Source organism: Canis lupus, chromosome 4 (genome assembly GCF_003254725.2).
Source record: "Canis lupus dingo isolate Sandy chromosome 4, ASM325472v2, whole genome shotgun sequence".
Classification (NCBI taxonomy): domain Eukaryota; kingdom Metazoa; phylum Chordata; class Mammalia; order Carnivora; family Canidae; genus Canis; species Canis lupus.
This window is the reverse complement of record NC_064246.1, coordinates 41,226,750-41,250,549: the sequence shown is the minus strand read 5'-3', so window position 1 is coordinate 41,250,549 and position 23,800 is coordinate 41,226,750. Positions and strand designations below refer to the sequence as shown.

The 23,800-nt window shown below is 43.3% G+C and overlaps 1 protein-coding gene across 7 annotated transcripts in view; it reads left to right on the top strand.

Annotated features, from left to right (window-relative positions):
* The window catches only part of RANBP17 (RAN binding protein 17), a 301,345-nt gene extending 278,043 nt beyond the window's left edge, over positions 1 to 23,302 (top strand). For 4 of the 7 annotated variants that reach the window (XM_025434995.3, XM_025434994.3, XM_025434992.3 and 1 more), the window contains 3 exons: positions 18,852 to 18,950; positions 20,795 to 20,922; positions 22,888 to 23,302. In XM_025434995.3, coding sequence (XP_025290780.1) covers positions 18,852 to 18,950; positions 20,795 to 20,922; positions 22,888 to 22,984 — 324 coding nt within the window. In that variant the 3' untranslated portion in view covers positions 22,985 to 23,302. Of the gene's footprint in view, positions 1 to 18,851; positions 18,951 to 20,794; positions 20,923 to 22,887 lie in introns of those variants that run through there. The other 3 variants (XM_025434993.3, XR_007410239.1, XR_004814857.2) reach the window with 3 other exon arrangements.
* The last annotated feature ends 498 nt before the right edge of the window (positions 23,303 to 23,800 follow it).

Below are 23,800 nucleotides of genomic sequence, written 5' to 3'. Positions count from 1 at the left end.
TGAGATTTTTGCCTATAGAACCTCAGCAGCACTCTCACAGTGGGAAACACTTAAGCAGATGAAGTATATTCATGCCTCTCATCCTCTTAAAAATAATTAGCTAGATTTTCTATTGTTAACTAAAGATATTTCCAGTGGACCCTAAATAGAAAGTGTGCCCTCCACATGACCCATTAGCTCTGTCTCATGGATTTGCCACTTTATTAGCAAAAATACGGCTGTAGATTGGTACCAAAAACACATTATGAAGGAACATTCGCAATTGGATCAGAGGACAACATGGATATAGAAGTTCTAAAGGAAGCCAGGATTAGGTCAATAGACACCAAAAGTAGGACATGGGAACCCACATTTCAGGACAGAACTGGTTTTTGCACATGCTGCCATGATCTTGGTCGTCTTCACAGTACTCTGTGCACGGGCTGTATATTTATTTCTAGGGGGGAAAAATAGGCAAAATATAAGCGCTTACTGTGTACAGGCACTAGCTTAAGTTTTTTACATATGCATGTAATATGACTTAATCATTATAGTATGTCTGTGAAGCACTGCTACTATGATTGCATTTTGTAAATATAGAAACTAAGGCACGAAAAGATTAAGTAGGTAACTTTCCCAGGGTCACACATAGTAAGTGGAAAAACTAAAATTCGGCCCTGTTGAACTCTAGAGTTCACATGCTTAACCACAAAGCTATAGTTTGTTGGTGGCTACTAATGTGAGGTAGTATGTATGTTTTCAACACTCACACTGAGGCAGGTTGAGCTTTCCAGCAAGTCCCACTGGGGCCATCCTTAAGGTAGAATGATTTAGAGCAGTTATCCTCTACCCCAACTTTGTACTGCAGCAGGGTGAAACAGATGGGCAGTGACCTAAAGAGACAGTGGGTAAGGGAGAGGGAGGTTGTTTTGCCAGCTGGTACGGAGAGTCTTGTGCTTCCCACCATCACTGAGGCAGAGCGAACAAACATTCCCTTCCTTTCCTCTACACCCACAACTAAGCCTTAATTCTATAGCCTGACACTGAAAATATAAAATGGAGTGGGACGTGTAACCTCAAGGAGGCCAGAGTCTAATAGCATCACTATCTCATTATGTTCCCTTGTTCCTTTCCTTCAACGTCTTTGAGGTAGCTCTTGAGGTTTGCCCAACCTGGTTTTTCTCAGAGGCAATATGGCAGCTGTGAAATGAAGGTGGGGAAGCAACAGGTGCTCTGTATCCGTCCTCTGTACCCAGTGCATCGCATCTTCATCCTCACTCTTACCCCTGACTCATTAGTATAGAATGCCAGTTGTCACCTCTTTCTGGTTGCAAACAGCTTCTCTTCTCTAAAAGAAACTTCTACTATTGGGTACCATTAGAGCTCTTAAGAGCTTCTCACATTAGCAAGTCTCAAAGTGATAGCTCTGAGCATCCCTCTCCCTATCCTTTCCATTCTACAAAGTATCACAAACTAAGGTGCCTTAGAGAGCCAAGCAGAAAACTTGAAACTTAGGAAAGAAACCTAAGTTGAGTACACATCCTGGTCCTATAGCAGGAGCCTCCACACAGGGCCAGCTCATTCTTACCCAGCAAAAAGGTAGGACCCAGTGTTACCTCCCTCCCAAAGAAAACCAGAAATCCAGGTTTTTAATGTTGACCACTGACTGAAAATTTAAAATGAAACAAAAAAGGAGAATGCTCTGCAGGCCAATGCTATATGTCTGGTTACCAGTTTTCCACCAATGTATTATGTAATCCTAGAGGATTTCAGAACTAAGATCTCCCCAGGCATGATCCCTGATATTTCTCGCAGCCGTCTCATGTGGCAGTGCTGATGTTTGGGTAATTTTTGAAGCACACTTTTTTGTTTACTTGTTTAAAAAGGATGCTGTTATTTTGCTCTTACATTTGATTCTATACATAGGTCTCTATTAAAATTTAAAGAGGGCATTTATTTACATTTGGGTAGTGTCTTTGCATACAAAATGGATGCATTAAACAGGCAATGAAACTCAGTTAACACCTCCCAAACATTTTTTTCCCCAAACATTTTTTTAATCTTGAAATAACTGTATTTGTCTGAGACAAAGATTAAAGTTCAGTTTGGTCAAGTAAGTGTGTGTGTGTGTACATGCAGTCTAATTACTAAATCAGAATATCAGAGAGGACCACGGTTGGAGAAAAGTAACTAGGCAACAGCCACATAATAAAAGTCCAGAAGGGGGATCCCTGGGTGGCGCAGCGGTTTGGCGCCTGCCTTTGGCCCAGGGCGCGATCCTGGAGACCCGGGATCGAATCCCACGTCGGGCTCTCGGTGCATGGAGCCTGCTTCTCCCCCGGCCTATGTCTCTGCCTCTCTCTCTCTCTCTATGACTATCATAAATAAATAAAAATTGAAAAAAAAAATTAAAAAAAATAAAATAAAATAAAATAAAAGTCCAGAAGGGAGTAAAACACATACAAATGATGGATTTGTGACCACCACCCCTAAAAATTAGGTTAGAAAGTTAAAGTATGTAATAAAAATAGAAAAACACAGTTTTTTTTATTAAAATGGCATCTTATCTGTGATATTATAAAATCATGTATCCATCTTTAGAAAGATGATTCTAGTCTAAATTTTTTTGTTATATACCCTATCTTTGCCATTTGGGTTATATTTTTATTATGGAAATATTTGTTGAATGACTACTTCAAGTATAACCCAAAAAATGGTATTTAAAACAGAAAAATCAGTTAAGAGAAAAACCTCTTCTTGATTTATGAATCATCAAACTATCATCAAAACTGTAATAATCTGTCTTCAGTGGAGTACTTTTTCTTCCCCAAAGATCCCCCAGCTTGATATTTGTCTCAGCATCTAGCAGAGTCTAACACTTTGTGATGGTCAATGAATGTCTGCAAAACAAACCCCCTAAAATTGATTTGCAGAATTACAATCCTTAGGCAATGACTTTAGGCTTCAAATCCAGCATGGTCACAGACAGCTATGTAATAAACAAGATGGGAATGCTAAAATGAGACTCTGTGTTTATATACTATATAATGAGCCTGCTGAAATTCCACAAGAAAATTTCATCTTAAACATGGGTGAAGAAAGGAATAATCACTTCAGGTATTATTTCAAATGGTTAACGGAACAGAGAAGTGTTGTTGTTTCTTGGGTTTTTTTTTTTTTTTTTTTTTAACTAGGACATGTGTTTTTCTACCTCTAAGCACAGTTTAAAGATGTAATCCATTGATGGCATAACTTGCCTTATTAATTGAAAGGGACGGAATCCACCAGATGTAGCCCAAACCAGCAGAGAGTTGGGTGACTAAGCAACAGCAGAGACACCATATTGAATGAGCCAGAATTCAGTCTCCAAGTCATTTATTTCAACCAGTGACAATACATTGAAGCTCCTGTGCCTCAGCAGTGATTGATGGTTTAATATCATATATAATTTTTTTAATGAAGGAAAAACCATTTAAATATGTTACCATTTGCACTGGTATTCTCCTATGTACATAACTGCATTTAATCATTATGGGGATTGTTTTTATACTTGTGTAATTTGTATCCAAGAAATAACTGTCAAAGCCATCTCATGCTGTTGCTGGAAATGGTACAGTGTGCTTCATACTTGAATAGATTCATTCTTCCCTGCACATAATTAAGAGTGTTGGAGCTCTCCCTGCCACCACATAGGAATTCCATGTTTACATTTCTGAGAATGAAAAATTAGCCACAATGTGCTTTTTCAAGTTCCCATTTTCTGGGGCTATGATATTTAAGTACCTTAGTTCTGTACCAGTGTATGATTTGAAGAGTTTGATTTTAGGACTTTTAATATTAAAATGCATAATAAAATTTTATTATCTAATTACAAGAGGGTTTAGCCTCTTATTAAAGTTGCTAAATCAGGCCTAGATTAGCATCATAATAACACAGTTTGACATGGAATACTCAAAAGTCAAGTTCGAAGGAAGGGACAGGGTTTTTTGTTGTTTTAGAGGGTTTTCTCCTACACCCACCCCTTGCACAATATAACAAGGATGAAATGCATGTATGGAAACAAACAAGGAGCAATTTGGGACGCTGGAGAAGGAGTGGAGGTGTCAGCCTAGGACGGTACCCTTAGGCAAGGCAGCTGGTATATGTAGCCTTTTGTTTATCTGCTACTGGTTTATGTAGCCTTTAGGCCGGCACCAGAAACAATCACTCCTACAGGGTCAGCTGCTGGTCAGAAGCAAAGTAAGAAAAGATTTTGCGTTCAAACGCACAGCCATAATTTCTGTACAGCTGGCACCTGCTACTGGTGCACAGCATGAAGGTGAAAGGTCAAAGAGGCAGTTGTTCAAAACTCAAGAATGGCTTAAAGGGACTTGTAGATTAATCTGCTTTATTAACTTCTGTATATTAGATAACTATTGCTGTGAATGACAGTACATCTTTTTTAATAAGTCGCATCTCTTTCTCTTTTAAATTAGCTTTTGAGTAATGAATATTAAATAGAAAGCATTTCAAGGGTAATTAAATGAAAACAGAATGATGTCATTTTACAATTATATTTGTATGTTTATAGAATAGGGGAAGTATAATGTTTTCCAAAGAGCTAGAAAAAAGAAAAAGAGCCAGCTCTTCATAAAGAAGAATTTGAAATAAGTAAGTCACATGTCCATTAGCTTTGTATTTCAACTAAAATATATGATGTAGTTTGTGACTTAGCACGAAGTCATTGGGTGCTAGTGGCTTGATTCAGCATTCCCAGGGGCTCCAAGTATTTTCTTTATGAATTAAAGTGACTGCAATCTGTCACTGTTCTTTTATCTACAGTTGAGCCCAGTTTTGCTATGTAGTCTGCAGCAAATGTTCTCAGAATAGCAAAGGAGTTGTAAAAGATGAACAACAGCCATACCTTTACCTTCATATTCATATAAAACAGAGAACATTGCATATGGAAAAAAATGCAGAGTTTTACACAGGTTTCACCCAAAATAATTAGGCATGCTAATAACAGATCCTTCACTCAGTATGGCAAATGGCAAGCAAGATAGTTTTCAGCCTCTTCATTAATGGTGATTGGCGTAAGTGGCTATCATTATAAATTAAAAGTTCCCTAAATGTATCCTTTTTGATTGAAAGCCTTTGCAAGGAAAATTTCTAATCTATAGATCAAATACTGACACGAACTCTAGGGAAGTGTCTCACAACCTGTTTTCTTTTTCTTTTTTTTTTTTAGAGCAAGAGCATGTGTGTATGTGTACAGGATGGGGGGGCAAGGGAGAGAAAGAGAGAGATAATCTTAACCAGGCTCCATGCCCAATGCAGGGCTCAATCTCAAGACCCTGAGATCATAAACTGATCAAAAGTCAGACACTTAAACGACTGAGCCACGCAGGCACCTTCACAATCTGTGTTCTAAAAGGATGGTTTTGTCTGCTCTCACAAATTCTGCATATGATATCTTTTTATGCTGACACAGTGCAGGTAGCAGCAGTTAGTCTATTTCACAAACAGAAGTTATCCAGGATTAGCACTCCCCAAGTTATAACACAAGTGCAGTCTTTCTACTGTGAGCAGTGTTTCTGTGACACGTGAATATGACACCTGAGGCCATCTTCCTGTGTCACACCCAAGCCATCCCAGGGCTCACCAGAAAGATCCCCAACTTGTATGGACATCACAAAGAAGCTAATTATCTTGACCAGAAAAGATTAAGTTAGAAGTGCATCCTCACCCTACCACCCCGAAGTGAAAGAACTTCCACACCTCCTTCTTAAAGATCTAGACTTTTCCTCCATCCTGTAATAGAAGCCTTATTTCCTGCAGGGTTGCTAAGACCTAAGAGGTCACTATGGAGGAGCAACCTCAGACTCAGATGATGGTGGTGATGAATGATTATGATGAGAAAGAAGTGAAAATAATTATCATATGCTAAGCTCTGTTCTAAGTGCTTAAATATATATATTTCTTATTCATATTTGTATTCATAAAGTTGTACTGCTTTGTGAGGCAGATACTCTTTTCTACATTTTACAATCAAAATATCAACTGCGGCTTCAAGAAGTTGGGGAGCTCAGTCACTATCATGCAGCTTCTAAGTAGCAGCACCTTGTGCTCTTAACTACTATACAATACTATTTGACCTAGAGACAGGATTGGTAGAACAGGAGGGAGCAGGGTGGGACACCCCACATTCATTCATGGGTCAATCCTTGATTGAGCCAAGGGCCCTTCCTTTGAGAACTGATTAGACAAGAAGTAAGCACTTGACCCAGGTTGGCTCACTGAGTCTTCTTCCCTGGACTTAGAAACTGGCTTTTAGAAGTTATTGGTCAGCCTCTGGTCTTCACTTGACTTGAAGACTTGAAAAACCAAGAGCCATGTGGCTGCCGTCCCTTGCTGCATTGCACAGAGAAGTCGATGACAAGAGAAAAACTTAGCTGGCATGCTGGGAGGATCTTGAAGGAGGCCAACAGCCCCAGAGAAAGACTGAGAAAGACTCCACGGGCCTTCCTGGGGCCTTCCCGGCCACCGAGCGACCCAGCTGCACTGCCTAATCCAGGGATCCTCAGGTCACCCCATTTAGACCTGAGTTTTCTCTGTGGTAGTTGCTGTCCTCACAGCCAAAAGATTCCTGACTCAGGGAAGTGTGAGGACAAAATGGACAATGAGTATAGACTCACCTAACACAGAAAAGGGATTTAGTAAATATGTAAAACTTGAAAAACAACGTACAGGTACCAGTAACTTGTTTATGTCCCCTAAGGAGAACATATCCCTGCTGTTCATACGTATAAATGTGAAAAGTGTCCTTTCTAGGCCGTGACTTCAGCGAAATTACCTAGGTCTTCATAGTCCCATACATGTGTTCTACCTTTCTTAGAGTTCCTTGTGCTATACACATTCTCAAGATTACAAACCTTCACTAGTTGCGGGGGAAGTGGGTTACAGTGTAATGTGGATTTGATTCTTGGCTCCAAACTGACTTTTCCTACACACCCTAGACATTTGACCTTGTGATGGCAAGAATAAAAATAAGCTTCAGGACTCTTTCCATTGATATATATATCTTAGGCAAATAACTTGTCCAAAAGTCAGAAAAAAACAATAAAATAGCAGTACCGAGACTATACTAAGGCTTTTTGTCTCTAGATCTCACATAGCTTTTACCTTACCAGGGCTTTAACCTACTCTTCTTTGCTGGCATTTCTCTAGCCTTTATCTCTCCAAGTGACATTGTGAATGGTATGAGAAGCTTTGTGAGTTTCTTGAAAGAATGGTACTGTATAAAGTTAGGGTCAGCTTAATGATGGCTTGATTTATTCATTTTACAGTTATTACTGGTTTTTCATATACTTGAAGGGTAAATAATGGGAAATTTTCCCAAAGCATATTAGTATGCTAGAGTTGTGAACTGAACTTTCATATTCATTTTCTGTCTTAATTCTTGGAGAATTTAACCAGCAGCAACCATTGGTGAGGCTACAAGTTCATCTAATATGTTCAAGAAAACTTCTTATTTGATTACAGTCTGATCACTACTTACAGAAAAAGGTAAAGATTCCCAAATCCTCTGGCCTGTCATGAGTTACTGCTACTTTGTAGCTTGCTTTGCAATCAAGAATGCAACTCTTGCATGTTAATTCTTCATCTAGTGATACTTAGGAAGCTATAGACAGTGCTTTCAGACTGAGGAAATTCCATCTCCTTTCAGAGTTTGATTTGCTAATTCTAATTCTGTATTTGTGAAGACTTTCTGCTTTACAACAATCAGAGCAGACCAATTCTGCAGTCCATGCACCTGGCTTCAAATACCAGTTATGCTACTTCCTAACTGTATCCTTGGGGTATTTATTTTACCTCTACCAACATACCAACACCTCAACCAGGGTAGTTCTCAGCCTCACTGGAACTGGCCCCCAGGCTCAGGTCATTGAACTAGTCATTCCTGAGGTTATGCCTAGAGTTCCCAAGACTTTACCCAAGACCCATCATCTTCACTCTTCCCCTTTCTGTCATTCCTCAGCCTGCCCCATAACTTTGAACACTGCTACCATGGAAAAGAACAACAGTTAAGTGCATACTTAGTTGAGGCCATGCGAATAAGGAATGTGAAGTAAACTGCCAAGAAGGAGCAATGAGAAGTGCAAGGCCTAGAGAGAATTCTCGCAGGCCCCAGAGAGATGCACCAGAAAGAAAACCCTCAGCAAGAGCTCTGTGTTAATGCCCATACTTAATGTGGCATCTAGTTTTAGATAGGATGAAGAAGTTCCACTCAGGGAACTAAAAGCGTCAATTAGAGTTAAGTGCATTTAGGATGATTTCTCAAAGACCCTTTAGGATTGGAAGGAAATGACTTGATGGGTGGACAGTAAGAGATTGATAAATACTTGGGCTCCATGAGCTGCTTAAGGCCAGAAGGATCACATTTTATTCAATTCCATACCACAATGCCTGGCACACAGTAGGCTCTCAGTAATGCTTTGACCATTGAATAAGTGTGAGAAATGAAGATGGAGAGGAAAAGAGGGAGGGAGAAGCCCCTAGCACGGCACCCAGTGCATAGTAAGCGTGTAATAGGTATGTGTTGCCTGTGTGCACCTAGCACATAGCAAGCACTGATAGTAGAATATTAGTGACTTGAAACATGTGCAGGTGAAAGAAACCTAATACATAACAAGAGGGGCCCATAGCCTCCGCCAGAGGCCTGGCCTGTATTGGAGTCTGCACGTTAAGGGAGAAGCTCTGCCCTCCACAAATGATGTGTTCTTGTCCCACAGAAGGAGCAAACCCTCCTTTCCCAACCCCATCTTTTTTCCCTGAGCCCCCTGCATCATGGGGAGGCTGGAAACAAATTGACAGAAACCTGGAGGAAGGGAACTCGAGTGATTTAAGAGAATGGAAGGCCTGGTTTATGGGGCCAGATTAAAGAAGCTAAATATGTATAGCCTGCCTAAGTGACAACTAAATGGGGCATTTGATAAGTCTATAAATACTTGGAAGATGTAAATGCCAAGGAGGAAAGGGAATTACTTAGCATGGCACAATGGAGTATTGGCATAATGGGATATTATTAAGAAAGGGAAAATGAAGGTTGAACATCAATAAAAAGCTTCCTGACAAAGAGAACCGTTCCTGACAGAGGACACTAGTAAGTTACGTGCTGTGGGCCAAGGGAAATAGTGGCAGTGCCATTTCTCAGGGTTTTGGCAACAGAGCCAACAAAGAGGGAGGAGAGATCCAGCCTGAGCGAGGTGCAGGAGCTAAGCAGGTATCCTTCTGTGTCTGTGGTCTCCCAATCCTGCAACAGGAACCAAGCTGCATTTTCTTAGGGAAGTCCAAGGGCCCAGGCCTCCTAAAGCATCAGACCATCTGGAGAGGGGCTTCACCAGCAGTTTCCCGGTCTTCTGTGTCACCACCAGCTTCATTTAACTTGAATAGCACCCCACTGCCTGCAAGTTAAGGCCCAGGCTTTGTATCACCCAGTACAAGGCCCATCGCAAGACCTGGTCCCTGCCTACCTAATCAGCCTCCCCTGCCACCGCCACCCCCTCCACACCCTGTCCAGTCCCGCAGAACCACTCGCCGTCCCCCAAAGACTTCTCCGGACCTTTGCACCTACCCGGCCTTCTTCCAGCCTGTCTGCCTGTCTTGCTTATTCTCTACGACAGCTCCACATGTCACCTGTGAAGCCTTCCTTGCCTGTCCCCCACCCCCAGGCAGAGTTCATCAGACTCTTCTGGGCTCTCAGAGCCTTCAGTGCAAGCTTCTGCTTGTGGCACTTGCTATGCTGTGTTGTCATGGTTTATAAACTGTATCTCCTTCACGACTTGACTGTGAGCTCTTTTGAGGGCTGGGACTGTGTCTTGTTCATCTCTGTGTCCCCAGGGTGTGACACAAAGCTTGGCACAAAGCAGGTGGTCAGGCAATGTCTGAATAAGTCAAGGAACAGCATTCTATTCCTATCATTCCTTAGGCTTCCTAGATAATTATTAGGACAAACGAGCTTCCAAATCTCAATAACGTATTTGAATCATCTCCTTGGCCTCCTGGCCAGCACTCTCTGCCATTTAGACAACTATAAATAAAAACCCTCAAATCTGAAAGGCAGCCTGCTGTCCTCTGTGGTTTAAACAAAAACTCTAGACTAATCTTTAATGGAAAATGCTTCCGAGGGCCCTGTGAATGTGCCACAAAAATACTTTTTTCTACCCACACAAAATCATTTGAACATAATAAGTAAAATAATCCTCCACTGTTGGTTATGAAGATTTTTAGGTCCATCTAACTAAATCCCTTCAGGAAATCAGGGAGAATGTAGTGACAGATGAGAGACAATGAAACATTGAACCTCCTACTGTAAGGATAATATATTTATTATGAAATACAATATTCATTGCACTCTGCTTGGATGACTGCATGAGATGCCCTCGTGCCATTATGCCTGATGTTGCTCTGTTTTGAAATACGATATTCATTGGGAACTGTTGTGATGACTGTTCAATAAAGTAGCATGCTATTTCCCACTCCCTTCCCTGATTCTGAATGGCCTCAGTTAGAGTTTACTTTATCACTGAATATTTAATATAAACATGCTTGGAGTCTTCCCCAGCATGCATATATATGTACGCCAGTTGGGGTTCATTTCACTGCTCCTTATTTTCTGAGTTCACTGTTGGACCGTGGGTCTGTAAGACGACAGCAGCCTCTCCACCGCACTTAGCGCTCCAGGGGCCATCTAGCACCCAGCCCCTTCTCTCCACGGGCAGTCTTGATTTGGAGGCCATGCTCTTAAAGCTCTGACTCTATCTACAACCTCAGTGGCAGGTTATATTTCTTGGAAAGATCTCGTTGCCTGGGAAGAAAATGGGATATGCTCTCAAGGCTTCTGACCACTCCTCTCTGTCTCTGCTACCAGACTTGCTGGGGCCCTCACCATCTCTCCACTGGACTTTTGCAGTAGTATCTCAACATGTTACCTTGTTGCCTTGCTCCAGTCTCCCATCAGTCATTGTTCTAGACGCCGGAGCTCAGCATTATTCAGAAATCCTTTGAAGGCTGCCCTTTAATGTACTGGCCCAGACTCATTTCTGCATTGAGTGTGACTGTGAAGACCTTTAGAGCCTGGACTCGACCCAGCCTTCAGCTCCCCGCCCTCAGCTCTGCTCCTTTCTACTCAAAACAAAATTTCCCAAAAGCTTCCTGTACAGGGGCTAGCTGTTCCTCAAACATCCCAAGCCCTGTCTTCTTTGTCTTTCCTCATTTTATTTCATCTTCCTAATACATCCTTCTTCCCTGATGATGCTTACATGTATCTTTTAAGGTTCAAGTTAAATATCACCCATCCTAGGAAGATAGACTGGTCTTTTTAGGCAGACTCCTAGCACATGTGCCCCCCTCTCTCTAGAGCTTGAACACATTTTTGCTAATTTAGGGGCCCCCAGAGGCCAGTAGAGGTCATTAGAGGTTCTAGAACCTGGCTGTGTGGCACTCATTCATTTGGGAATAAAAATTAGAGGAAAATGTCTTTGGAGGTGAAGGCTATTTCTCTACACAGAGATTTTTCCCAACATTCCCACCAAGAGGAAATGTTGATGATCCTTTTGACAAGTGATGTTTAATTTTTACATCAAATGGAAAAGCGTTCTGTTTGATGCTGGCAAGAGCAGAGTGAGAAAGAGTTTCCCAAATAATGCTGAGTGGCAAACCCTGCAGACTTCCAGTGCCCCAGGATTTCTGGTTTTATTTTAATGCAGCAAGCTGCTTTATGAGATCTGCAGCCACTTGAAATATGATTTACTACTCGTAAAAAGTTTCAAATGGATAATGAAGATTCAAGAATGAGACTCACAGTGTAGCATAGTCAATTTTGTTGCTCTTGCTCTCCAGTACATCTCTGCCATTGAAATGAATTATTTATTATAATTTATTTCAACCATGGAAAATAAAACTGTTTTCATTGTGATGTGCACTGTAACGTTCAGAGTAGAGACATTACATGCAGTACTCTCAATTAATTAATCCTGAAGTTTCATCCCAACTTTATCTTCTTTCTTATAAGCCAGAAGACTGGCAGGTAATTCTTTCCCCAATAAACTATGATTAAAATGAATGTTTTCAGAACTAGGGGTAATGTTGGTAATGGAGAAAATTGAGACACCAGCAAAACTAGGTTGTGTATTTCCTTAGATTTTACAGTGGATGAGAGAGGTGTTTTTTAATATCCTAGGCAGTTTATCACTTGGAGAAAAAGCATCCTTTAACTTTGTGTAGGAGGGGGTCGGGGAAGAGAGTGATGTTGGATTAGATGTGGAAATACGCACTGCTAATTCAGGACCAAAAACAGCTTAGTTAACCAGTCCTGCAATACCTTTATTGGTAAAAGGATTTTTTGCTTTTTTTTTTTTTTTTTTTTACTTCAAGAGCAAAACTAGTATTCTGTAAAGGCCAAGTAGGCAGGACTCCCAAATGACTTTCCAAAGGAGAATGGGTCACCTATAATTGATTGCAATCTCATTTCTTTAAAAAAAAAAAAAAAAAAAAAAAGAGGCTCACTGTATCTTGCATTTTGTTCGATTTTTTTTTTCATTTAAAGTGCTAAATACTTGGTACTATTATTATGCTGTAAAGACACAATAGGTATTTAGGAAAGCACTTAATATGTACAGATATTAAAAGATTTAATGTAACATAGATGGTGAGGCTTAGTTAATCCAGGCAGGAAAATATATGCTTATTTGTCTATTGCTTTCATTTTTCATAACATTCCGCTAATATCACATCAGTCGACAGCAGACGAAGAGAACAATTGATTCTTTTTCCCTAAAGATGAGTAGTATCTAATTTGAGGAGGATCACATTTCAATATCTGCTGTGCACGTGGCCTCAGGAACAGCACTCGGTAATGACAGTAACTCCCTTACTTCCACAAGCACTGAGAACCTGGAAGCTTTTCCTCCTTCGGCAGCATTCAGATTCTCTCAGATCCTGGATCTCCATCCTGGGCATGGGGCTCCAGAGAAATTACTGTGGAGCTGGGTAAGAGGTTTCTCTGCCTTTTCAGATCCTACTGCACTATCCAGGCAATCCTGTTTTTATTTCGTTGCTTTGAGCTAGGGCCAACCTTCCCGCTCCTGTCTTCCTGGGCTTCTGAAAGGCCAATTACATGTACCAAGAGATTCCAGAGACTCAGGAGCAGCTCTTCAGTTTTGGGTCCATTTATCATTGGTCGTTCCTCAAAATATCATCAGCTCATTGTATCAAAATCAAAAACAATCTAGCTTGGCCAGAGATGCAGATAATTTTATATTCTACTCCTCTCCCATTAAGGCTCCTTACCTAATGGATTAAGACCCCTCATTCTGCAGATACACCATCTTGGGCACAACCCTGACCATCCTTGCTTTGTCTTCCTCCCCCACTCCCATTTAGATTCAGACACAGGGAGGCTTCATCCATGGCCCTCACCTTTTCTCTAGCTGTCCTTCTTTTGTCAAATCAAAGCCTCCTTCTCAGGCCCCCTTTCTACCATCTTTCAGACAAGACAGATGACTCTTATCCCATTCCCATCTTCCATATCCCCAATCAACAGGCAGCAGAGTTGCAGTATACCTGAAATGAACATGACCCTGAAAGAAGAGGCTAGGCTAGAGATGAAAGAGCTGGATTTCCCTCACTAGACCAAGGCTTTGATCCCTGCAGTGTCAGGGCTCATAGCATCGTTCCAGGTTCAGGTTCTTGTCTTTCTGATATAGGCCGGGAGCCAGAAGGAGGGTTAGAGTTATTTCTTAGAACTCTGTGGAATAGTTTTTAGTTACATTATTCAATATGCTCTAAGAACACTGACAGTGAAAAGTGTTCACCTTGTAGGGAACATTGTAACTCAAAGGAAATTATCTTAATTTACTAATGTTTTCAACGATGTTAATTTAAATTACTGTGTACATGGTACTTTTGGTGGGAGGGAAATTGTTATTTTTAGAAAAACATTCAATGGACCATTTTCCAGAGACAATCTATTAATTATGTCTACAGTTGTTCATCTTGAGAGTCTGAAAATACATTAACCACATTTATACAAGCTTTAGGTAGGAGGCAGGAAGATCTGCAAACTCTCTAGGAATTGCTGCCCTGGATTCTAATTGCAGGGATTGCAGCAGCTGCCTGACTCTTCAGCAGGTGGCAGGGGGGCTGAGCAGGGGAGACGTATGCGGGCATCATACCTGGGAAGGTGCCCAAATGAGCCGTGCCCAGAAGTGAGCCTCCCTCCCCCAGCATCAGTGCTCCAGCAGTCCACAGCAGGAGCCAGACACACTGCCCCGTCACCACTGCTGTGTTTGCAGACAGCCCAACAGTGGCAGGCAGCAGGCTGGCGTGATGGAGCAGGCATGGCCTCCGGCACCAGGCAGACCCATGCGCAAACCTGGGTTGTCCCTCACATCCTGATAGCTGGTAGCCTGATGCCTCATGCAAGCAACTTACTGACTGGGGACCTCAGATCCTTAGTCTACAGAGTGATGATAATGCCTCCTTCAAGTTTAGCTGAGGGTTAGAGACAGCATATGCATGTGCCAAACAGAGTGCTGAGCACCCAGAAGGCTCTCCATAAGCAACAACTGTTAGGACAGTTGGGCAATGAGAAGACTCATCGGGCACGGCTTCTCTTAGGTGCAAGTGCTGGTGGGTAGAGAAGACCGTGGGTTAGCCTTCAGCCTTGGTAGCGCCCCCGAGGGTTCTCCCCAGGAGCTGCTGGCTGGAGGGACACCAGGGGCTTAGGACGGTTCTCAGGCTCTGCACACAGAGGCAAGAGCCTTGGAAATGAATGGTGTACTAATTTAGGTATTTACCCATTTCGGTTGTTAGCCAGAGATTGAAGCTAGAACTCTCTGTTTTTTATACAATCCCTTTTCAAAATGTTCTTCAGCTCTTTATACTTTCACTGTTGATAGTTCATTCATCCTTTCCCATTCATTCATTCATGTATTCATTCTTTTATTCAGGTATTATTTTCTAAGCTTCTGATATGTGCCAGATGCCATGCCGGGCACCAGGGAAACAGAGAACAGTCCCTCATGGTCGCAGTACCCCGGGGTTTACAGACTAGTCTCACTACCAGTCATCACCGTGCACTCACTTGGGCCATGTGACTGAAGCCATCCTGCTCTGCACAGCTTCTACCACTGAGCCTCCAACTTCCTTAGTGTACACGCTCACCATGTAGCAGCAAAGCATTCAGTACAAACCACATCTTTGCTTATTCTACATCAGCAGGAGGTGAACAGGAAGCTCCTGATGCGAGAGCGTGTGGTCACCACCTTGCCACTGGGAGAGTGTGACCAGCATATCTGGGTTGCAGGGCCCACTGTGCTTCAGGCTTGTGCCCAAAGCGTCTTAGAGTGGAAGCATAGGAGAGGGGCCAAGGGGCGAACAGAGATCCAGATGACACATTACTTTGTCTTACCTTTCCAGGTCAGGTATTTGTAGTAGCTTTGTGTTTGACTTGGAAGATGACAAGTTTTCAGAACAGCAGAAACATTGTTATTCAGACTCCATGCTAATTCATGTGCCAGACCAAATATGGATGGTTTGGGGACTATTTCCTATGGTGGCTTATTTTTTTACTGCAACTCTCAGTGATGTTAGATAATTGTGAGGAGACTGTAATCTCATTTATCTGGACATAATCAAGACATGAAATGGGGTGATTCCCTGAGCCCTGAAATTCCATTAGTTCACACCACAGAGGGAAACCATAGTTGCTAGTAATTATTGAGTGCCTACTATGTGGCAGGCAGTACAAAATGTTTGACACAGATGAAGGAAGTCAGTCCTCATAGCAGCCCTTCAGAGTAGTTCCTATAATCTCTCATTTTATATGTATGGAAATAAAGGCTCAGAGAAGTTAATGACTTGCCCAGCATCCTAGGTTAGGTAAGTGGCAAGGCCAGATTTGGCCTCATTCCTGACTGGCTCCAAAACCCGTCCCTACCACACCATGCTGATTTTGTTTCACTGAGAGACATTTCCTACAAACTCATGCCGAAGCTTGTGGGAAGAAGAAAGGAGAAAGTGCTGAAGCATTGTGGATTATGGTTTTTTCTAAGTGGACCAAGCCACACAACTCCTCTTCCCAAATGATCCCTTCCCTGGTAGAGTAGAAGAGCTTCTTGAGATAATACAGTGGATAATGTGTATGTTTTGGACCAAGGCCTGGAAAATGTAGCCTTGGTTGGGCAAATCTGAAATGGTCATGCCAGCCGTCCTATAACAGGAGAGGAAGTGAGCAGAAGTTGGGGGAGTGGGGGCCCTGCTCATAGGACTCCTTGTACTAAGTCCTGTGGTGCTGTGTGACTCCATGCAGGCTGGGGTGCACTGCTGCAGAGTGGCCAAGGGTTCTCCTTTCAGTGTTCAGGTGTTCGTGTCATTAAGCACAGAGAGCCTTCTACCAGAGATTTTGCACTACCTGGAACAGGATTCTGTACTTAAGCATTTCACCCAGTATTCTTCCAGAGTGGGATGGGGGAGCTTCTCCAAAGGAATTCACCACATTGCTTGTGCTTTTTCCCCCAAACCCTTTTGGATTATTAGGGAAAAAAAAAAAAAAAGAGTTCTGGAAATGAGCTGCTACATCAATACCACTTGAGCAGATTTGTTCACTGATCTCCCTTTTTCCAGAAGAGTAAAAAAAAAAATTTTAAATCAGACATTTTAGCCAACTTTATTTTTAGAAAAGCATTTTATTCAAACATCTCCTTACTTATTACAGACATAAATACATGCATTCAGACAAATGAATCCACGGGAGAACCGTATAAAGTAATTGGCACATCACTTCAGGATGCTTTGTCAGTTACTGGAGGAGTTTGGTGCCTCTAACTTTAATCTTTTCCATTAAAATATCCATTCTGCCTTCAGATTGTGAAGCCCATAATATTTTAGACTGTCTCCATAGATCTGTTAGTTTTGGTTGTCAATTTAATTTGTGGCTCTAAGACTTTGGGTGGCTTGTCAGATTGTACATGGAAATGTGTAATCTCCAAGGGATGTTCAACGTGGCAGGCTTAAGACCTAGCCTCTCCCCAGAGAGACTGGACATACAGTAAATGTGGAATTGGCAGATTTCATCTGCAACCAGCCTCACTGTTAGGATGATGATGATGAATAGGATGGCGGATGTTTCAAGCTACAAAGATGCTCATTACTCTTGTTATCATATACCTTAAATCTTTATGGCACTCTTTACTCTCTGCAACACTTTTTATTTCCACCATCTCATTTGATTCTCAGAGCATTCTTGTGCTAGATTATTATTTCCCTCTTGATAGCTAATGAAACTGACACAGAGAGGGAGAGCTTCCGTAACTGGCCTGAGATCACTGGGCAGATTGGATTGCAGAAGTGCCAGAGGACAAGAGCAGACTTCACCAAAGCCCAGTTGGGTCATGTGGGTGGTAGCTCTGCAACATGACTGCCACTTCCCTTGTACTCTCTGGAGGACAGGAGCTCTGGTGCTGTGGAACCGGGACTAGAGATGGGAGGTAAAGAGTCCAAGGAAAGGCAAGTGTACCGTCAGCTCCATGCAGGGGAGCGAAGCTCACTTCACTGCCACTGGCCCAACCCCTGCAGCCCCAACCCTGGCCTTCCTCCTTTAAGTCACCCACAGCCATACATATTATGCTTGTCCCCAGGGGGATCTTGCTTAAGTGCAGATCTGCACGTGTCTCTCCTTTGCCACAAACCCATCATGGGCTCCCACTTTTTCAGGATGAAGTCCAGGCTCACCAGCATGACCTACCAGCCTGGCCCTGGCGTCTGGCTTCTCTGGACCCCGTCCCTTCTCTCCAGCCACACTCTGTTTTTTTCCAAACCTCTTTTTTCACTGCTTTCTCTGCTTACAACAAATTTATGATGTTCTCCTTAAACCGCACCTTCTCTATGGAATCTTCCCTGTCATCTCCTCAAAGATCCAGAAGCATTCCTCCATCTGCTGCTAGCCCACTGCACTTGGCCCAGCCTGATTTCTGGGTATCTCTCTGTGCTCTGCCCCAGGATGCTTCTAGTTCCTCCAGAACAGAGGTTGCAGTAGACGCCTGTTATCTTACCTCCCTTATGTGTCTTGCAGACTTTGAATTTAGGATGGATGAGTATGTACATGTAAAAGCAAAGCAGGGGGATCCTTGGGTGGCTCAGTGGTTTGGCGCCTGCCTCCGGCCCAGGGCGTGATCCTGGAGTCCCGGGATCGTGTCCCACATCAGGCTCCCTGAGTGGAGCCTGCTTCTCCCTCTGCCTATGTCTCTGCCTCTCTCTTTCTCTCTCTCCCTGTGTCTCTCATGAATAAATAAATAAGATGTTTAAAAAGTTTTTTTCAAAACAAAAATAAATAAAAGCAAAGCAAGTAAGTGAGTGAATTAGTGAATGAAGAACAAATGTGCCTGAACCCGCAGGGAACAGGATATTCTGAGGTCACATGGAACATGTCCCATTTCTCCTTCCCTCTAAGAGGTGTTGTCCCTCTGTAACTTGACCTCTGGTGAAGTGAGAGTCAGGAAGGAAGGCGAGCTGGGCTTTTACCTGGCTACTTACATGGAGGAAAGCATAGCAGGGTTGAAAGGCAGAGACTGCTCCTCTTAGCTCTGTAACTTCTGACTTCTGCCCACCCAGAAGGTTCTCACCAAAGCTTTTGGTGGTAGTAACTCTTCCTCAGGGAGCTGGGATTCTTGGCCAAGAGTCCCCAGCATTAGAGGCTTACAGAGTCAAAGCTTTTTGTCCAGGAGGAGTCCTCATGGCTGTTGGCAGGATGTAAGGGTAGAAGGTGAGCCCATAAAAGACCTGAGATTGGGGAGACCTCTGAGCCAAGGTCTTCATTGGACTCTGTCTTCTAGATGATGTCTGTCCTCATGAACATCATTGTCTTTGAAGACTGTCGGAACCAGTGGTCAGTGTCCAGGCCTCTTCTGGGGCTCATCCTGCTCAACGAGAAGGTGAGTGTGATTACAGGAAGGTCCACAGGAGGTGGTAGTTGGCGGGGAGGGAGAAGCCAGACACCAAACCAAGCTGTGCCAAGAAGAACAGAAGAACCAACAGAGCTTGAGCTGGGACCTTGAGCACTCAGGGGCAAGGCCATATTCCCCCAAAGGCCTCAGATCATTGGAGGCCTCAAGAGCAGCACTTCTGGAATCTAACACCCCCATTAGTCATCGTGCAGGTGTTTTGCTCAGTAGTGCTTCAAGCTCACCCTCACTCCCCTTCCCTATTTCCAGGGGAATTCTGAGCTACAAATCTTTTTGCTCCTTGTTTGGCTCCCTCTTCTATTTGGGGTCCCCACTAACCTACACGATAGTAGTCCCCTCAGGGACTCAAGCACCCTTCATCTGAGAGCACAAGTCTCCAGCTTCTAAGTCCACTCGCCACCCTGGGCGTCCTCCCAGGCCCTCCAGCTTCTTGACCCCACCCCTGTCTCCCCAGCAGTCAGTAGGAACAGTGCATTACTGCTCAGGAGAATGAATTGTCTATACAATAAGATAGTACTGGGGAGAAAGACAGTGAGATTAGAGGCAGCCGCATACATTAAAATTCAAACTGAAATCCCAGCCTTGGAAGGAAACTAATAGAAGAAGAAAATATATCAAAAAGAGAAGAGCTGTCTCATCATTCACCTGTGCTGAAGTATCCAATTTTAGCCACATTCAATAGCACTGTCATTCATCTTCCCTCGGTGTTATTGTGATTTAAATCCAAGCTCTATAAAAGAGAGCAGTTCTTTTAAAATGATTGAGAGGGAATAAGGGCAAATTCAGTGTTTAGAAAAAGCTTATGACATCACAATATTATACTTTACTGATGGAGGCAATATTTCATGGTTTGGGATGAAAAACTAATAATTTTCTATTTGGTGTGAGTCACTGCATCATTATAAAAGGGAAAAATAAGTAGTTTTGTGCATTCCCAATCTTGTTCAGGAAGACACTGTGGTTTAAGCGTAATGCCTCTGATATATAGTATTTAAGTATTAGTCTGACTACATATTAATTATGTGTGTTTTTGATGTGGGCTGTTTTAATGTATGATGGAAATTAAATATCAAGCTGTTTGGGCTTGGAAGGATAAACACATGACTGGCAAAATGTTGTCTTTGTGCTGAAATTAAGCTGTTTCCAGTGATCAGGGGCTATGTGTCGCGTGAGAGCTTGTGTGTGTATAAAAGCCTGCAGACCCCAGCAGAGGAGAAGGGGTGTGCAGTTCTTTGTGACTAGGTATGACAGGTACATTTCTTCGTGCCTTAAGGCCCTCCCAGAACAAAGCAAGCCCCCCTACCGCCCCACCTCAGCAAAGCGACCCCACCCCGCCTAACCCAGGGGACAGGGACGTGTGACAAAGTCTGGGCACGTGTGAGGAGTGAGTCACTAAAGCCCTGGACAATGACGCAGCCTGAGAGAGCCCTGGGTCTCTCCTCCAGTTACCCCAAGTTCTCCCTCTTAAGTCCTTCCCCTCGGCTTTAGATGAGGGGAAGAACTTCCTCTTTCATCCTTTCTGTGATGAGTGGAGATGAGAATCAGGACGGCCTTCATGTGCTCGGTCCCCCACAGAGGACCCCAATTGTTCTGTAACAGTAGAACAATCATCGCAAGAGATTTCTTTGAGAAGGAACAGTACAGTTTATACCTAGAAAGGTATCTCTTGCCTTGGTTTTCTCTGAAGGCTTAACATTCAAAGTGGGCCTGGACCGAGACTTCTCTGAGAGTGAGGAACACTGAGACCCTCCCCCCAGCTCCCTGGGGGCCCAGGTTTGGAGTCAGGGCCCTGAGGCTGTTCTGTCTCCCCACAGTATTTCAGTGAACTGAGGGCAAGCCTGATAAACAGCCAGCCTCTCCCCAAGCAGGAGGTCCTGGCCCAGTGCTTCAGGAACCTGATGGAAGGAGTGGAGCAGAACCTGTCCATCAAGAACAGAGACAGGTAAGCACTGCCTGGTGAGCTCAGCATCTCTGGCTTGTGGAGAATGACAGCATCGTGCTGAGCACAGCTCACACATTGATGTGAAACCTCGTAATCCTAGACTCAGTTTATTTCCATCCAATAAATATTCCTGGGTACTTGCTTTTTTTTTTTTAAAGCACCACTACATGTAGTCCTAGGCACTGCATAGGGATGCACAGATGAATGAAATGCATTCCTGTGCCCTTACACACTCTACAGTCCCACAGAAGATATAAAATATAACTCATTGCAAAGGTCAAAAGAAGGAAAGCCCAGATCTACTATGAAGGTCAAGGAAAGGCTTCCCAGCATTTGAATAAGCACAGGCTTTGAGGTCAGATGGACTCCAATTTAAATTTTATCCCTGCCCTCTACAGGCTGTGTGGAAGTGGATAAGGCAGTCAGCTGCCCTGATCCTCCGTTTTCTCACCAACAAAACTGGTGGTGACACTTAAATGACAGGATGTAATGAAGCATAGTGCCTAGGACATAAGAGCCATAGTAAACATTAGTTCCTCCCTCTTTCCGACCTTTAAGAGTTGCCAATGAGATCTAAATGAAAGGAACCCAGACTTACCAGGTACACTTTCATCCATTCATTTATTTAGAGCACAAAATTTTATTGAGCATCTACTATGTGCCAGGCATTGAAGACACTAGTGGTGAACTAATTGTTCCAGGTTTTGCTTTACAGAGTTTCTAATGGAAGAAATAGACAATAACAAACAACGGGTGGGGGTTGGGGGCTGCCTGCCCCATTCTTTAATAGAATTGGTAATATTCAGATGCTTCATCATTTGAAGTGCAAGGCATCAGTCCTAGTAACCACAGCCGCATGTGGTAGGGTCCCTAGCCTGGTCTCTGGCAATACAAGACCAAGTCCTATAGGCTCCATAGACACACTCTTGACTACTCATCCCATGCTACAATCCTCTGTCAGGCAGAGGGGCAACCTCTGAGGCCTGCAGAAGAGACTCAATGAATGGGGACACCACAGGTACCTGAGGAGGGGACATTGCTTCACCTGAGGCTTGGGAATTTGAGTACCACCCCCTGAGCTGCCCTGTGAAATGATGTGTGACAGCCCTCCTGTTTAAGTGAGTACAGCTAGTGAGGCTTTCCATGTGCCATGCATTATGTTGAATACTTACAGGCATTGTCCCAATTGATTCGGTAAATTCTCATTTTGCACAATCCCATGAGGTAGCTACTCAAGTTGAGTACCTGGACAAGAAGTTAAGTGTTCATCCAAGATCACCTAGCTAAGGGTGGAGTCAGGATTTGAACCCAAGTAATCTAGCATGGTTTTCTCATCTGCAAAATGAGAATACAAATACCTACCTTTGAGAAGACTTGTGGTGCTTAAATGAATTTATATATAAACTCAAAACAGGGCAGCCCGGGTGGCGCAGCTGTTTAGCACCGCCTGCAGCCCAGGGTGTGATCCTGGAGACCCCAGATCGAGTCCTGCGTCGGGCTTCCTGCATGGAGCCCGCTTCTCCCTCTGCCTGTGTTTCTGCCTCTCTCTCTCTCTAAATGAATAAATAAATCTTAAAAAAAAAAAAAAAAAAAAAGTTTAAAAAAAATAAAAATAAACTCAAAACAGTGCCTGGCACATAAGCTTTGATTCTTTTTATATTCCTTACCATCCATGTGTAATTTGACTTTTAAAAACAGGTTTTAAATAGTACACCCACGAAATACGCCCCTCAAAATGGTCCAAGTGTATCTGGTGGTAACCCTTGTTTTCCGGAAGGGAAAGGGGGTGGGGGAGGGGTGGTGTTGGTGGCTTAACAGTAGTGGCAGCGGCGGAGGCGGGGGGAAAGAGCTCAAACAGGATCGGGGCGCTCTCCAAGGTCCTGAGCTCCACAGTGGCTTTCTCGTGCAGAGGCTCATACAGCCTCAGCCTTGCCACTGCCCTCGGCCTTTCTTCCTTTTCCACAGGTTCACCCAGAACCTGTCCGTCTTCAGAAGAGATGTGGCGGAGGCCCTGCGGAATGATGGCAGCAGCGAGCCATGCAGTCTGGACATGATGAGCTGACCACCTTCCCTGACCATGTGCCAAGCAGCCTTTATCCAGAGACTCTTGTGCGTCTGGGTCCCAGGACAGTGATGTTAGCTAGCCCAGGAGAATCTATTTTTCAAAACAAACAACAACAAAAGCCCTGCCTTTTTATAAGTCTGGCCTAACTGTAAGAATTTATAATAGTGCACAATGTAAATTCAGTCTTTGCTCAGAAAAAGCGAAAGATGTTTTCAGTCTTTCTATAAAATACCATTATCTTTGTTCTTATAATGCTCCGAAAAGATGTAGAAACAATATTTAACCAAAGAACTTAATAAACCAGGTTTGAACCCACGTCTGTACTAGTTAATGGTACTCTGTAATCAAGGTCGTGAACTCTTGCTGGAGATTCAGCCTTCAACATGCACCCTGAGTTGAGACAAATACCATTTGAACCCGTTAAATTAGTAGTTTGTTATGAGTCTGGAAGAAGCAGCGTTGGGGGTCTCTGAGCTGTAGGCATTTAGAACGAGCCTGGGAGCACTCTGAAGCATCCCACAGGACAGCGCACAGCCCTCTTGGCCTCAGCAGCATCTGATAAACTTGAGAGACAGTAACACAATTAAATGACTTACAAACAACGTTTGCTTTTCACTGGCATAAATCTGAAGTGGTTCAGTCTAGAAGAATTAAGCTGTGCAATTACTGCCTGCAGAGATATTCCTTCAGAAGGAGTCGGGTAGCCCCTGCAAGAGGTGCTGGGTGGTGCTGGCACCCAGTCAGTCCTTCTGCTTCCATTTAACTTTTAAGACAAGCTGAAGGTGCCTAATTAGAATATACATTCGAAGCAAC